Raw genomic sequence first — 17,280 nt, forward strand, 5'->3', positions numbered from 1 at the left:
TGATTTATAGAAATTTCTTTTAATAAATCCTAATGCTTTGTTTGATTTTTTTGTAGTTTCATCAATATGTGGATTCCATGACAGTTTTTCATTTATTATAACACCTAGGTATTTTGCGTTTTTAGTCTGTGTTACTGGTTTGCCATGAATAAGATAAGTGGAATTAATTTGTTTTAGTTTTTTTGTTACTCTTAACAACTGACATTTTTCTGGGTGGAAAGACATGCTCCAATTTGATTCCCATTTCTGTAATTCATCTAATTCTCTTTGTAAAATATCTGTGTCTTGTGTTGTTTTTATTGTTCTATATATTATGCAATCGTCTGCAAATAATCTGACTTTTGTTCCTGAAGTAATGCAATTTGGTAAATCATTTATGTAAATTAAAAATAGTAGTGGACCCAAGACTGTTCCTTGAGGTACACCTGAGTTTACTGTTATCGGTGTTGATTTAGAGCCATTTATTATTACAGTTTGTTCTCTCCCTATCAGAAAGTCTTTAATCCACTGATGCAGTGGACCATTAATGCCGAAATATTTTAATTTTTTAAGCAAACTATGGTGGTGAACTTTGTCAAAAGCCTTAGAAAAATCTAGTAAGATAGCATCTATTTGTTCACTATTATCTAAACCTTTTGAAAAATCATCAATTAGTCCTATTAGTTGTGTTTCACATGATCTATATTTCCTAAAGCCATGTTGGTATGGTGTTAGGACATTATGTTTGTCTAAGTGGTTTATGATGTTGCTACATATTATGTGTTCTAGGATTTTACATGTGATGCTGGTAAGTGATACTGGTCTGTAGTTTCCTGGGTCAGATTTTTCTCCTTTTTTAAATAGGGGGGTGACATTAGCTTCTTTCCAGTCCTTTGGTACTCTGCCCTGGTTAAGTGAAGCCTGAAAGAGTATTTTGAACACTGGGGCTAGCTCATTACTTAGTTCTTTGAGTAATCTAGCTGGAATACCATCAGGTCCAGAAGCTTTATTTGGTTTGGTGTTGGCTAATAGTTTTTGAATTCCATTTTCTTGTACTACTATATCTTCTATGTTGTCTACTTGGTTCAAATTCAGTAATATGTCTTTGTCTCCTGGGGCTGAGAATGCTGATGCAAAGTATTTGTTTAGAATGTTTGCTTTAGTTTCATTATCATTATGTATTATGTTATGTTCATCTTTTAATGGCGCTACGCCTGTTGTTTCCATTTTCTTAGACTTAATGTATGACCATAGGTTTTTGTTGTTGTCTTTAGATATTACATTGTTTATGTATTCACTCTGCAGCTGTCTGCTTACTTTTTGGGTTAAGTGTTTAATTTTTATATACTTTTTGTAAACTCTTTCTGCATTAGTTTCTTTAAATTTTCTATATAGGTTTTCCTTCTGTTTACAAAGCTTCTTTAGTCTATTATTAAACCAGCATTTATTTATTTTGTTTGATGTGTATTTAGTTGGTATTTGATTTTCTATAATGCTTTTAAGATGGTTTTTAATGAAATTCCAGAGGTCATCGACTGGTTGGTTAATGTCTTTTTCTAATAAGAATGTTTGTTGAAAGTTTAATGCAGCTTGGTGTAGTTGTGTTAGGTTACATTTATTCCAGAGTAAGATTTTTCTTTTGGGTTTTATATTGGCTACTGCTTTTATCTGACTGTGTATTTTTATGATCTCATGGTCTGATAGACCAGGGATAATATCATAATCAACTACTAATCCAGGTCTGTTGGTTAAGAAGAGATCTAATGTGTTGTTTAATCTAGTTGGCTTTTTAATGATTTGATCTAAACTTAGGTTGTGTAAAGTTTCTATGAAAAGCTCATTTATGTCCTTAAGGTTTTGGTGTTTATCTATGGTTAGTGTTTTCCAATTTATATCAGGTAGGTTGAAATCACCCATAATCCAAAAAACTGCATTTTTATTTGTCTCTTTAAGTGTCGTAATCTGATTACATAGTTCCTGCATGTATTCTAAACTAGAATTTGGTGGTCTGTAAATGCTGCCTATTATTAGGGATGTTGAGGTGGTATTAATTTTACAAAATGTTGATTCTATATTTTTTGAGTTAGGTAAGGTAATTTCTTCTGCTATAAGAGTGTTTTTTATTGCTAAAAGAACTCCTCCATGATTATCAGCCCTATCTTTTCTAAAAATTTCATAATTACTATTGAAAATTTCTGCATTATAAATTTCAGGATGTAGCCAAGTTTCTGTGCCTGCAATTATGTCTGGTTTCTCACATTCTAATAAAATTTCTAAGTCTGCTGTTTTGTTCCTAATGCTTTGAAAATTTATTATTAAGGTTTTAAGGTATTTTGGTGTTTCTTCTATAGTAGGTTTGTTTAGTGAGGCTGTTGTATTAATTTTAGTAGATTTAGGTTTAACAGGAGTGGATCTGGCTAGTGGTTGGTGAGTTTGGTTTGGGATGGTGTTTAGGATGTTGTATGGGTTAGAAGTGTCTGCATCAAAGGAATCAAACAGTCCTGATGTAAACTGAGGTAACCCACACGGTACACAGTGCCATGATGCATCTTTGTTGCCTAAGGCATAATACACAGGTGTATTCATATGGAGACATCTAAGAGCTGTGACAGCTGAGTGGTAGTACCCTCTTCTAAACCGAAGAATCCTGTGTTTGAATACAGGCGAAGACTGATATATTTTGGATTTCCAAATTTTTAGGACGCATATACCATGGGTAGGGAAAGCAAGGGACGTTTGTCGTGCTGTTAGCCCCATAAACTGATGACTTTTACTTTATCTGCCCCATAGATCGCAAAGTCTGAAAGGTGTATTCAAAGTATGTATATTCACTAAATCAACAGTGGTGCCCACATTTTTTTTTCGGCCCTGAATCACGGGCCGCATCCACTTGAAAAAAAAAAGACGTCAATTCCCAAAGAGCCAATCCAGAGGGTCCTCATTATGTTATGTGGGCAGAGGTGTTCATTGCACCGAACAGATCTGCAATACTGGGCCGGATGTGACCCGCGGGCCTCAATTTGAGCACCATTGCACTTAATGCTTTCCAAATAGAGCAGCGGTTCTCAACCTTTTAAGCTCGGAGACCCCTTTTTACAATCCCTCACTATGCCGCGACCCCCCCCCCCCCAAACACACCCTCACAAACACACAGCAATAGAAGAATAGACAAAAACAATCTATATTTTCGATGGTCTTATGCGACCCCTGGCAAATCGTCATTCGACCCCCAAAGAGGTCGCGACAAACAGGTTGAGAACCCCTGAAATAGAGAGAGAACTCGAGCTGGATTTCAAAATATTTTAATGGGAATATACCAATTATCCTAAACATTCTATTCACAAGTCGTGGGTAATGGCTTTGAGAAAGTACACGTCTAATGGGAGATAAACAAGAAGGCGAATGACAATTAAAAGAGGAGTTACCCTATATTTAAGAGTATATTAACACTAAGTAGCTTCTTACTTACATTTGATTTGAAACGTTTTTACTTGACTATAAATAAAAGCTACATTTAAGTTTGTTGTAAATATTTGCAGCGGGCCGGATTTACCACTAGGCAGCACAAGTTTTTGCTTAGAGGCCCCCCCCCCCCCCAAAAAAAAAAATATTTAACACTTACATATAATGATTGTGCTTTCATTGGCAAAGCTGTATTTCGGATAGATAAGAAACTTAATCAAGTCTAAATATGATACTGATCTGAAGGTATGGTCACTTTTGTAAAACACGTAGCTATAAGCTTTCAATAGAGGCTGGGTCAGATCTATACTAATACGTCCTAACTTATCAGTGTCAATAAAACAATGCTTGTAAAAAAGTTTATATTGTGTAATTGTATTGCTTGTTTTAGTAAATTAATGTGATTAAATTTTTAATAGTTCTAGATTCTAGACTTAAAGTAAAATCTAAACTAACAAGAATAAATCTTCTCTATTTGAATTATTTTTAACATTTATTTAGTACAATTTATGCTTTTAGCTTTCTCAATGCCTATGATCCTATCCCTTGTCTGGCCAGGTGGGAAAGGGGAGAAAGGGGTATCTGTGTGAATGTTACCGTGATCGCTTTTTAAATGCATGCACACAGGGCTCAAGACTCCACAAGGGAACTAATTTAATTTATAACACATCTGTTAATTACGATTTCTTTATCTTTTTCGATACCAAAAAAAAAAAAGTTAATTACCAATAATTAATAAACTAATTTTTTTTTATTGATTCTTATTTTGTCAGGTACAAGAAATAATTGTGCGAAATTTCAACTTTTTTTATCCGTAATTGGGTGTACAATTTTTTTTTTACTAGTCAGACAGACAGAGTGAGTTGATAAAAGATTTGTAGAAATGAGATACTCACTTCAACCTGTCCGTCACAACAACGTTAGACAAAATAAAAGGTTTCTTCTATTTAGTTTTCAAGCTTTTGTTTTATTGATTCGTTTTTTTTTATAGCATTTTATTTTGTTTCCATTGTTTTAAATTGGGTATGTTTATATGTGTGTAGGCCTCTTATGTGTGTGTGTGTGTGTGTTTGTGTGTGTGTGTTTGTGTTTAGAAAAATACTAGTCAGTGTGTGGATCCAATTACGTCTAGTTTTTTTTTTTGTGCTTTTTTTAACACTTGTTTATTTTGTTTTCAAAGTTGGCAGTACACACGAAGCAGGCTTAATTTACACAAGCTGCCTAACTACACATTTTGTCTCTTTTTTTTTTCTCTCTTTCTCTCTTCCCCTCTCTCTCGTGTTCTCTCTCCTTCCTCTCCCTCTCTCTTTCCCCCTCTCTCTCTCTCCCTCTCTTTCTATTCGAATCGTTACAAAGCGAGATATTTCATAAAAGAAGTTTTTTAATTTCTTAAAACTAAAACCTAATTCCCAAAACTTTTGCAAATAATCAAACGTTCAGAGGCGGCCAGTGTGAGGGGGTCCTGGGCAAGTGTGAGGGGGTCCTGGGTAAGTGTGAGGGGGTCCTGGGCAAGTGTGAGGGGGTCCTGGGCAAGTGTGCGGGGGTCCTGGGCAAGTGTGCGGGGTCCTGGGCCAGTGTGCGGGGGTCCTGGGCCAGTGTGAGGGGGTCCTGGGCAAGTGTGCGGGGTCCTGGGCAAGTGTGAGGGGGTCCTGGGCAAGTGTGCGGGGTCCTGGGCAAGTGTGAGGGGGTCCTGGGCAAGTGTGAGGGGGTCCTGGGCAAGTGTGCGGGGTCCTGGACAAGTGTGAGGGGGTCCTGGGCAAGTGTGAGGGGGTCCTGGGCAAGTGTGAGGGGGTCATGGGCAAGTGTGAGGGGTCCTGGGCCAGTGTACGGGGGTCCTGGGCCAGTGTGAGGGGGTCCTGGGCAAGTGTGCGGGGGTCCTGGGCAAGTGTGCGGGGGTCCTTGGCAAGTGTGCGGGGGTCCTTGGCAAGTGTGCGGGGTCCTGGGCAAGTCTCCTATCAGGACCATGAATATTTGTACGATGAACTGACGGGGGCAAAAAATTCTTTTTATCGCGGAGCCCCACCAAGGCGCATGGCCCAGATCGGTTGCCTCACTCGCCACCCCCTAAGACCGGCCCTGCAAAGTTTCTTTCTCTTTTACGTTCTAAAAAAAACTTTTTTTTTTACAGTTTTCAAGAATCTTATTTTTTTTTTAATTCAGTAATGCTAACCATTGACAACATAATGAACAGTTGATGGACGCAACTTTTCATTATCAATACTACCATATAGTTCAGTGCTCGTTCTACCCTAATTCTGTTAGAGCATGGAATGGGTTGCCTGAGTCAGCCAGTAAAAGCAGTGATTTGGCAGGATTTAAGTCATTGGTTAACATGCATGACAAGATGCATGACTGGTAGAACATTTTTGAAGTAACGTCTGTATTTTATAAGATAAGATAAATTACATAATTACAGGGGATGCTTGCATGTAATTGGGGCCCTTTTTTTTTTTAATTGACAAAACTTTATATTAACTCTTGGTGGAATCTTCTACAAGTCTTTTTTACCACTGCCCATTCTTGGATCAACATAAATCTTTGCATAATTACTCATTGTCGATGAACGCATATGAATAAATAAAAGAATTAAACAATTAGTTAATCAAATAGTTGTAATTAATTAATTAAAGTTATATTTAATTAATTTAGTTTTTATTAGAAAACGCACTAAACTAAGGGGAGAGACTTAGACGTTCGATAACAATTTTAAAGTTCTTTTTAAACTACGAAATCTTATATTTTTATAAGTACTTTTTAATAGCTTAGTGGCTAAAGTGTCGAACTTCCATCATGGAGGCTCGAGACCTCAAGTTCGAATTAAGAGCCATTTAAAAAAATATCTTTTAAAAAGCAGCACGGAATCCTTCTTCCTCATACCCCCTCTCCCTCCCCTGCCTGTCCATAGAAGTGAGCATACCATGGCGCACCGAGCATGCTATAAGCAATAAAAGTTGCACTAAACAATAAATAAAATATTTCCAAAGGCAAAAAAATGATTATTCTTAGTCTAAATCTTTTACAAATTAATTACATGATTAATTCAAAATAATTTATTCAATTTTACTCAATATAAGATTGTATTTTTTTTTTTTTACGGATGTATGCAAATGCGACATGAAGCTCTTCAAAATCGACACTAGCAGCTGGGAAGAGGTGGCACTGGATAGATCCACATGGAGAGAGAGCATAAAGGAAGGGTCACGGATTGCAGATCTTATACACAACAGAAGCAGAAAGAAGGGTAAAAATGCAACGGCGCCTGGTGATTACAGATGCCCAACCTGCGATCGCAGCTGTGAATCAAGGATTGGCCTCTTTAGTCACACAAGAAGTTGCAAAGGGAAAAGATCGTCTCCCGAGACGTAAAATGCCAAAGATTTTTTTTAAAAATTATTTTTACAATATTTTACTTGTTTTGGGAGCTTAAAGGAAGATTGCATAACAGAGTTGCCCTATAAAGATCAACTCAGACGTAAGTCTGCCACAACTGTATTAGAAAAAAGCAGCTTGAAAGCCAAGGGCGTATGCAAGTGTTCCGTACTTAGTTTAGTGTAGAGACGCACTTTAGTAGACGGACTTTGAACGCGACATTTTAGTGACGTCACAGCTAGTGGGATTGGGATTACTTATGCAGACTTTTAGTTCAGTTACTTGTAGACTCTAGAAGGAATAGCATCATTAGAGTGACGGGCTCGACTGTGGCCCATTCGGTCATAAAGTTCGTTTTTTTTTATTAGATCAAGTTTGGACTTAATGATTCAGTATCGATCCTTGTTCTTACTCACATCTGAAACAGTACACTCAAGCATCTTTTGCAGAAGATAGGCAGAGACCACAAAATGAGAAATGTAATCGACTCCGGCGGACCATAGTCTTCATCATATGCGACAACACTTTTCGGTCGCAACAAAGATTGATCAATCCCGTGAAAGTTTTTTTTATAGTCTTTTCTCAATTCTTCGATCTTTAATATAATTACATTATTATAATATTTTACATTTTGGCGCTGGTCAAATAGACATATAGCACAATCTACTCATACTGTTCTGTTAGATCTACGTCTTTCCCCCAGGGCTGGTCCTATCTCACCAACCAGCCCTAACCGGCCCAAAACGTTGACCTAAATAGCGTCTTTCTTAAACTGAAGATGGTACCGTCACGTTTGCAAATAACTATTGATTATACTCTTGGTATACTATTTAGTAAATAATATTTAGCGTCTTTGTTTTCAGTCCATCAAAGGGAATAAGAAATGCCTCTTAATATTTGTGCCTCAGTGAGTATTTTATTCAGTTATGAATCGTATTTGTTAGCTATTATTTAGTCTTTTTTATGCATTCCGTAAGATTGTTACTGTCAGAAGTGGTTATGTTTAAAAGCCCAGGAATGCGCCCCGGAGAGGAAACTCTGGTGCTGCTGCGAAGTGGCTAAAACAACACGAGAGACAACAGTTACGGGGTTAGAAGCACTCAACTGACTATACATGGTTCTAAAGGCATGAGTCTCCAGTAGCTTGCTTATGAGAATCATTCGAAATCCTAGCTAGATAGGCTCAGATTTGGAGTCAGGAGGACAGTTATCATTGATAGGAGAGGTGGCATAGGCGAGCAACTGGCGCCGAAACCATTAGCATTGGGCAGAAGTTGCTTATTAGCCCTGGATGGCTACCGACATAGGAGAACGAAAACTCTAAAGCCAAACCTCCACTGTCTTGCGCCTATGCCCAAACACTGGAAAGACTTCGGGAGTCAACCATGAAAAAAAAAATCAGTAGACCGTGCCTCTTAGGAACCTTGAAGCAGACAGTACTACACTCTGGCAGAATTTTCAACGCCCCTAATATTAGACTTTATCGTCACCTGTCGTTCCTTTGAGAAAGTCAGTAGCGAGTAAAGGAGGAACTGCTGAATGGTTGACATCATTAAGACTATAGTTTTCATCTTAACTCCATGAACGGATTGATAGCTGCTTCACGTCTGAAGGAAGCAATGTAATATTAGACTTTTACATGCTATTCTCTGAATAGCTATAATCTCAATGGTAATATTATAAAATACTGCTTCTTCATTTATTGAATGCTTAGTGCATAGCGTTTATATACCTTTGTAATTCAAATGTGCCTTTATCCCATTCATCTTTGTTTCTGAAACAAAATAGTGTAGGCCTACCATACTTTGCAGCTTGGAGTCAATTAGGAGAAAAAATTGGAACATAAACACATATACTTGAAAATGACGTCAGACAGAACCCACGTGTTTGCCTGTGGCGTAATGCGAAACACTAATTCATTTCAAAGGGAAAGACACTGTAACCAGAATAGAAACTAAAATGCGACGAGTAAAAGAAAATTAAGCATAATCATTTTGATTCCTGAACACCTTCCTTCAGTTTAGATAATCATAAGAGTTAAAGTGGTTTCAATGGTTAGTTACTATGTCTTTGATTTTAAACAATATATCTATTACTATTATTTTATTTTGGGTTAATAACCTTTCAATTGTTTATGATTTAATACTTGTAAATTATTAGAACTTACAAATAAAAACCTATATAATAAAAAAAAAAAAAGAAAGCCCACAAAAGAGGCACATAAAGCCCTAAAAAGAGGCCCAAGAATTCCTATGATGATAAAGCTAAAATTGAATAGCCCAAATTCTGAGGTTTCCTTTAAAGATAATTTATTTCGTAGTCCAAACAACCCGCTGGAAGACTTCGGGAAGTCCAAACGACCACGCAGCCATCCAATAAGATATAAGTTTTCTAGTATTTATCTTTCTTTCATGTGGGACAAAATTATAGTATATCTCGCTGTTTGGATGTCGTTAGCAGACGTGTTGAAGATAACATCAACGATAGAAATCTAAGGATGTCATCGTCTGCTATTGAATGTGAAGGATGTCTTCATCCCAAAACGTTGAAGACGTCAACATTCAAAGACAATGAGGACTTTGACATTATTCACAGAAATGCTTCAAATGTCTTTATTTGCGCGCGCGCGCGCACACACACACACACATTACAGATGCCAAGAACATTTAATGAGGTGTAAAAAATCATTTTTGTAATTCTTCTGAAAAACCATTAAGTCTAGACGTGCCTCTTCTCATGGCTTGATCAGTTCGTATAGAAGCAAATTATGTCTGTGTGTATGGGTTTACTTTAAAGAGAGATATAGAGAAAGATTTAGAGTGGACAGAGATGAAAAACTAGTAGAGAAGTGACTGGAACTCAATAGACTGGTGGTGAAGAGACCGGAACTCAATAGACTGGTTTGTGAAGAGACTAGAACTCAATAGACTGGTGATGAAGAGACTAGAACTCAATAGACTGGTGGTGACTAGAACTCAATAGACTGGTGGTGAAGTGACTAGAACTCAATAGACTTGTGGTGAAGAGATTAGAACTCAATAGACTGGTGGTGAAGTGACTAGAACTCAATAGACTTGTGGTGAAGAGACTAGAACTCAATAGACTGGTGGTGAAGAGATTAGAACTCAATAGACTGGTGGTGAAGAGACTGGCACTCAATAGACTGGTGGTGAAGTGACTGTAACTCAATAGACTGGTGGTGAAGAGACTGTAAGTCAATAGACTGATGGTGAAGAGACTGGAACTCAATAGACTGGTGGTGAAGTGACTGTAACTCAATAGACTGGTGGTGAAGAGACTGGAACTCAATAGACTGGTGGTGAAGAGACTGTAAGTCAATAGACTGGTGGTGAAGAGACTGTAAGTCAATAGACTGATGGTGAAGAGACTGTAAGTCAATAGACTGGTGGTGAAGAGACTGTAAGTCAATAGACTGGTGGTGAAGAGACTGTAAGTCAATAGACTGGTGGTGAAGAGACTGTAAGTCAATAGACTGATGGTGAAGAGACTGTAAGTCAATAGACTGGTGGTGAAGAGACTGTAAGTCAATAGACTGGTGGTGAAGAGACTGTAAGTCAATAGACTGGTGGTGAAGAGACTGTAAGTCAATAGACTGGTGGTGAAGAGACTGTAAGTCAATAGACTGAGGGTGAAGAGACTGTAAGTCAATAAATTGGTGGTGAAGAGACTGTAAGTCAATAGACTGGTGGCGAAGAGACTAGATCTCAATAGACTGGTGGTGAATTGACTGTAAGTCAATAGACTGGTGGTGAATTGACTGTGACTCAATAGACTGGTGGTGAATTGACTGTAAGTCAATAGACTGGTGGTGAAGAGACTGTAAGTCAATAGATTGGTAGTGAAGAGACTGTAAGTCAATAGACTGATGGTGAAGAGACTGTAAGTCAATAGACTGTTGGTGAAGAGACTGTAAGTCAATAAATTGGTGGTGAATTGACTGTAAATCAAAACTCTGTGGTGAAGAGACTGTAAGTCAATAGACTGGTAGTGAAGAGACTGTAAGTCAATAGACTGGTGGTGAAGAGACTGTAAGTCAATAGACTGGTGGTGAAGAGACTGTAAGTCAATAGACTGGTGGTGAATTGACTGTAAATCAAAACTCTGTGGTGAAGAAACTGTAACTCAATAGACTGGTAGTGAAGAGAATGTAAGTCAATAGATTGAAAATAGAGAGACATAAATATACTTGTCAGTGGAGAGACTGGGAGTTATAAACAATTTTTAAAAAATCTGAAAGCGATAAAATGTTTTGCACACATTATTGGAATAAAATGATTTCCTTGAAAACATTGAACAATCCATGTTAAAACAATTACCAGTTCTCGGAAAATTAATTGTAAATCGGTGTTTCGGATATTTCGAAGTTTTTTTGTTTTTGTTTTGGTTTAACCATGTTAATTTTTGCACTAGGAGATCTACTCACCAAGGCTGCTTGTTTATCCTCTGTGACGTCATGGAATGACGTAATAATTTTTATGTCAGAAACGACTTGCGGAGGTCTGCTGCTATCCTTTTTCCCATAAGCCCTTCTTTCTCTAACTTTCTTTGTTTCACAATGAGCATCTAAACTTTCTTGGCTCTTGTGTTGATTCTTCTCCACAGACATTCTGGATTCCGAAGACTCGATGTAAACATTTTGACCTTGCCTAGAAACTGATCGAGTTGTCACGGAGGACAACTCTGAGGAGTGAGTTAGCTCCTGGCTCGAATCAGATTTTTCCTGGCGGTCTATATTTCCTAATTCATCCGCTCGTTTGCGACTTGTAGTGCCACTCAACGTTTTATTGTCATCGGCTACGCTGGAGGAAAAGTCCAAATGCATTAGCCTTGACCTCCATCCTCTGCTCGGTCTAGAGTCATCCCTCTCCACGGCTTCGACTGTTGTGCGACGTCTGCTACGAGGCTCATTTTCTGTCGTTTCCGGATTGCTTTGATTTTCGAGGATTTTTTCAGATTTAATTTCTGCTTCTTCCACGTTAAATTCTCGATGTCTGACGTCATTGCTTGGCGTCTTTTTGTCATCGCTGTCATCGATACTCAGGTTTTGTCTCCTGTCAGTTACTCGAGATGAAGAAGGCGATGATAGGAACGACGACTCACGTTTTGAAAGCGCCTCTCGTGACGATAACGTTACACGCGTAGACGAAGTCTCGCCTGCGGACGTCACCCTCGAAGACAGAGCATCCGTAGGGCTGAGATAATTTGTCCTCGAGTAGCTCACGCGCGAGGACGAAGCAGACGTGACCCCGCGTCGATCTCCGGTCAAGGACGAGCCTCCCAATGACAAAAGTGGAGTGGTAGCCAACGTCCTTGTCGTCGTGTCAACTGCGGATCTAAGAGGCCTGGAATTCCCAGATGAACTTAAGGTGGATGACAAAGTAGACGATTTTCTGGTGTCAGAAGAAGCATAGCTGTATGAACCGGAAGTGTATCTATGGGACATGATTACAGCTGACAAAAACAATTAGTCTTGACTTTTGTTGACTGTATGTGTTGAACTATGTACTGCCTTCATTTTGCTAGTGACGTCAAGTGGAAAAGTAATAGAACTGCAAAAAAATGTAATACAAAAATATATTAATGTTTATTTATAAAAAGAACAACAATTCTGAGTAGGAAGTTCTATTTATTTCAAATATAAAAAAAAAACTTAAATTGTATCCTTTTTTTTTTAACCAATGAGAGAAACTACACAATGAAATACAGAAATGTGAAAAATATTTCGCTATTAATATACATTGATCGCATTAGAAAGGAAAAGATTGGAGACTGGATTAGTTAACTGCTGTTAAAAATAACGCAAACTAAAACTATATGGCCGTAATAGCAGGTCTTCAGGGCTATCAAAGACCTTCCTACATCGATCAGTACCAGAATAAAGAAGGATGGGCAGACAGAGAAAGATATGGGAAGGCAACATAAAAGAATAGACGGAACAGTCATTGAAAGAGATTCTATCCAAGGCAAAAAAAAACAGAGGTGTGGAGAAAGATTGTCAACCGGTCTTGTCTGGCACCCAGACGGACAAACAGACAAAGGGATATGTGAAGGACCTTAAATACTTTACATTTATCCAGCTTTTTCACGTAGGGTTTGTCACAGTGTTAAGTGTGTATGAGTGATATTAATTAGCTTCATAGGTGTTATCAAGGCTCACCGATAGACTTGTCAGAGACCAGACAAAGGTAAGGGTTTGTATTGTGGAGCGACTAATACGTGGGTCGGTACAGACACAGACAATAATTAATGTTAGTTTTAGGCGTGTGCTACATACTCATTCTATATATATAGAAGTTTGGGTCAGACCGGGACTGTTGTGAACTCCTTACTGGAGTTATACTTGACCCAGAATGTACTAGTAATACTTCTTTCAATAATTCAAGAGACGCCAGAGATGAATTAACAACAAAAATATAACTTTAATCAAAGTAATCAGGGTATCTGTAGCTGAAGACAACGCATCAAACGTTAACTAAATGAATATATACATAATTATAAAAACTGACTTCTATATTACTCATATCGTACGACTAGGCTCTATAACTCAGGCCTCTAACAACAACAATAACAAAACCTGAAGCGCTGTCACTCTGTCCCAACCAATGGACCAATGAAAAAATAGTAAAATAATAAATAAACATAGAATTCCTCGAATCTTATAACCCAGGTTGTATCAACTGCTGTTTACAATCCTATATACAAACATAATCACCACAGGGACACAGCGCTATTTTGTGTCAACAGGGGCGTGTGTCGTATGCTAGAGTTACTGCAGGAGATAGTACTAAAGGACCAGGGTAAGAAATGGTTTTTATCAATTTTTATTGCATTAGAAGGCTGTTTAGACTAAATAGAATTTGCGCTTTAGCTAGTTATTAGCAATATCCTGGTTATTGGTTTATTTAGAGTGACAGTCTGAGTCTGTGACAGTCTTTGGAAGGACAGTCTTGAGAGTCGGTGAGGTCAGTAGAGATAGCCTGAGTATTTTATGATGGAACTCATTGCCGACAGTAGATGGAAGCTAGAAAATGAGCGACAGACGATAGTCTACACAAATGACAGACAGACAACATATGTTGAACTCATGTAGCCTTGTGATGCTGGATCCAGGAGCGTGCATTGAGGAGAGAATGTGTTGGCCTGGTTGAGCATGGGTGAAAAACTATTTCTCTTGTTGTTGTACGCTATTCATTCTACACGTATTTATATTTCACATTGTATTATTTTATCATTAATTATACATGCGGTTATAGAGTATTTAATTAATTAATTATTACATTTTATTACATGATTTTTTAAAGTGGCCATTGCTGCCTTTATTAGAAGATTAAATATTAGTTTTAATTAGGAGTTGACTTCGTATGTTGTCATTATGTACTGAGTTATTATTCTTTGTGACGTATTCAATATTGAAACAAAAAGTAATTACTCGCACCAAGTCGTGACAATCGTTGCTACATGAAAAGAGCCCAGGTTCGTGGGCGAATTTCGAATATATAAGTGGTCCCCGGTTGAAAAACATTTGAGAACCACTGATTTAGAGAACACCACTCTTCAATACACTGTTTCATTGTTTTGTATATGTTTGAAAGCCAGAAGTAGACCTGGCCAGAGATCAAGAATAGAAATATGTCTTTAAAAAGCTGTTTGAAAAAAAAATTTAAACAAAATATATTTGGCCATCAACTTGTGCTCGGACCATAAAATCTGTCCTTCAGGTTTCCAGCGTATGGAACGGAGGCTTTCTCCTTTTTTATCCATTCACAATTAAAACCAGGTATATGTGACCACTTACTGCCAAAAAGGAAGCCGATCATGCCAGGTTGGCTGTTTTAAAATTTAAACCAAATTGCAACATATTTGGCTACTTAGTTCGTTTAATGTGCATTCTAAAAGACTATTACTTTTTTAAATGCTGTAGGCCTACACGTTGAAGCTGATGCTTTTTAAAAAAGAAGCAAAGCTTTTGGTTAATAAAAGGTTATGTTTTTTGTTTTTTTTTAATTCTAAGTTTGTGACACTGTTTTTCTAGATATATATTTTTTTTAAATGTTCTTTCGCTTTACACTAGTAATAAATGTCTGTAAAAACTACCAGTGATGTTCAACCAACAGCCTGCGTTCCATTTTCGGTCCTTACGCGCTCTTTTACAGTCACGTAAAATGGCTACCCTTTCTGCATAACGAAATCGCAGCAGATCTGTTCTATAGCACTGGGCGATTATTTAGTGTGTTGTCATCGTCAATGCAATAAAATTCAACTTGATCCAAGAATGGGAAGTGGTATAAAAAAAGCGTACTAGAACTGAGACATACAGAATGAGTTGATATATAAGCTTTGTAAAACAATAAGCTGTTGAAAAATAAGATCCCACCATAATTTGTGGCTTGTGAAGTTGAGATGATACGCTGCTACTTTATGCCATCTGAAAGCAACCCGTTCTGTTTCTTAAAATTAATTATGTAAGTCCATTTTTTTGTTTGTTTCTCATGCAGACTATATCTAAAACAATACAAAACTGTAAGGGAGATAATACTAAAAATGAAACACAATTTAAAATTGTATATATCTGCAACATCAATACATGCAGCTTTATCAAATGTCAAAATTATGTTATAAAAATATATATCTATGACATATTTGTCTATCTTCTAGTTATTAGGTACTTACAGTTTATAGAAACAATTTTCATCTATATAAAAAAAACAGTCTAAGTGTAAATTTGATAATAACTTTTATTAAGGATGGAAATAATCTACTGTGCTACACCGGATAGTTATCATAGGTACTCTAATAACAACCCAAGCTTTTGCCTATTAAAACTATACTAAATCTATAAAAGAAAAAAAAAAGAACAACAGATTTTAATTCAATATTATTAGTTAAGAATTTAAATCTCTTTAAACATTAAGGGAAACTGTGTCTTCTGTTGGGGCCAATAGTTTGACCCAATTAATAGTAGAAGAATGTCAACAATTTTGAGGCCATGCTTTAAAGCCAAAATCGTAGAACCAGAATTCTTCCCATTGTTTTATGAGCTGATTTTTTATTCTGGTTATTATAATAAAAACTGAAATCAACTAATTACATTAAATGTAATCATATTCTAATGACCAAATTTATATTGCAGATGCAAATTAAAGACAAAAATCCAAATTAAAGTAGTAACAAATACAACTATCCTTTTCAGAAATTTCGATTTATAGGGTAGATGATGTTAAGGTCATCTGTTTCTTTGGCCAACGGTTATTGAGCTGAATGCTATGTGGCCAGCACAACGTCCAACCGCCTTTACTTTCCCTAACTTTAGTCAGGCACCCATTAGAGTTGGGTGGACTCAGGGGCACCCTTAAAACCCCGAAATTCAAAATTCCAGTTTTCACCAACATTCGAACCCAGGACCTCAGGTTCGGAAGCCAAGCGCTTAACCATTCGACACCCTCCAAAATAAAGTGCTTTCTCACTAATGATCCACTTGCAACTTCAGGCCAATTCATTTTTTGTATCTTTCTTTCAGCTTAGAAAAAAAAAACACTTTAAATTCAATTATTATGTCAAGATTATAAACTTTAGAAATGTGTACGGACTCAAGGATACACACACACACACACTTACAATGAAAATTTAAAAAAAATTGATTACGTACATGTAAAACATCCAGATTTTTTGATGACCACATACGAACATCAAATCCCTTCAAAGCAAGTTAGCATTACTTCATATGTCCCTCCATTGTATAATCATAAGCGATTCATTATATACAAACATATACTTGAAAAATAATGGTTCACATTCAAATAATAATTTCCATGGTGAACTAAAATAAAATGTATTATAATCAAATTCGTATTGGAATTTTCCGAAACTCTCTAGAATTGCAGACTATGAATAGATCTATATAAAAACAATGAAACTAGATCTCTAAAGCAATGAAACAATGTTTAGAATGACAACTTCCGTTGATAACTTTCATATAACACTCGCCATCTTTTTGGGAATTTCCGAAGTGGTCAAAATAAAAATCTGAGATTATAGATGAATAAAAAATATAAAAAAATACACACATCCGATACAGCAAACAATTTTTTTTTTGTGCGTTTCACGTTTAGCTGTGTCGGTGTGCCACGTTTTTATTCCCCATCAGCGACTACAAAAAAATATTCACCGCTTATAACACAATTTTCTTGTACTGATAAAAATAAAAAAAAAAACTATCTCGATGCCAGTGTATCGTATAAAATGAAAACGGAGGTTTGAGGGAAGGGGGTGGGGGTTTACCTACGTAACAGGTAGCACGCGCTTTTTTTTTTCCTTACCGCCTGTATAGTCTGCAGGCATTAAAGTCTTCTAGTTCTCTCACCTCCAGTTCTGCACCCCTCCCCCCCCCCCCCACACACCCCAACTCAAACTTTTCGCTCACCTCTTTCCCCATCCGACAACAACGTTTTT

The 17,280-nt window shown here is 37.1% G+C and overlaps 1 protein-coding gene across 1 annotated transcript in view; it reads right to left on the minus strand.

The window, feature by feature from the left end:
- The window catches only part of LOC106054147 (regulator of G-protein signaling 3-like), a 174,718-nt gene extending 157,729 nt beyond the window's left edge, over positions 1 to 16,989 (minus strand). Inside the window, exons 1-2 of the mRNA XM_056042549.1 lie at positions 16,478 to 16,989; positions 11,255 to 12,380 (exon numbers count right to left, since the gene is read on the minus strand). Coding sequence (XP_055898524.1) covers positions 11,255 to 12,274 — 1,020 coding nt within the window. The 5' untranslated portion in view covers positions 12,275 to 12,380; positions 16,478 to 16,989. The remainder of the gene's footprint in view (positions 1 to 11,254; positions 12,381 to 16,477) is intronic.
- Positions 16,990 to 17,280: the final 291 nt, after the last annotated feature.

The sequence above is a fragment of the Biomphalaria glabrata genome, chromosome 9, assembly GCF_947242115.1.
Source record: "Biomphalaria glabrata chromosome 9, xgBioGlab47.1, whole genome shotgun sequence".
Classification (NCBI taxonomy): Eukaryota; Metazoa; Mollusca; class Gastropoda; family Planorbidae; genus Biomphalaria; species Biomphalaria glabrata.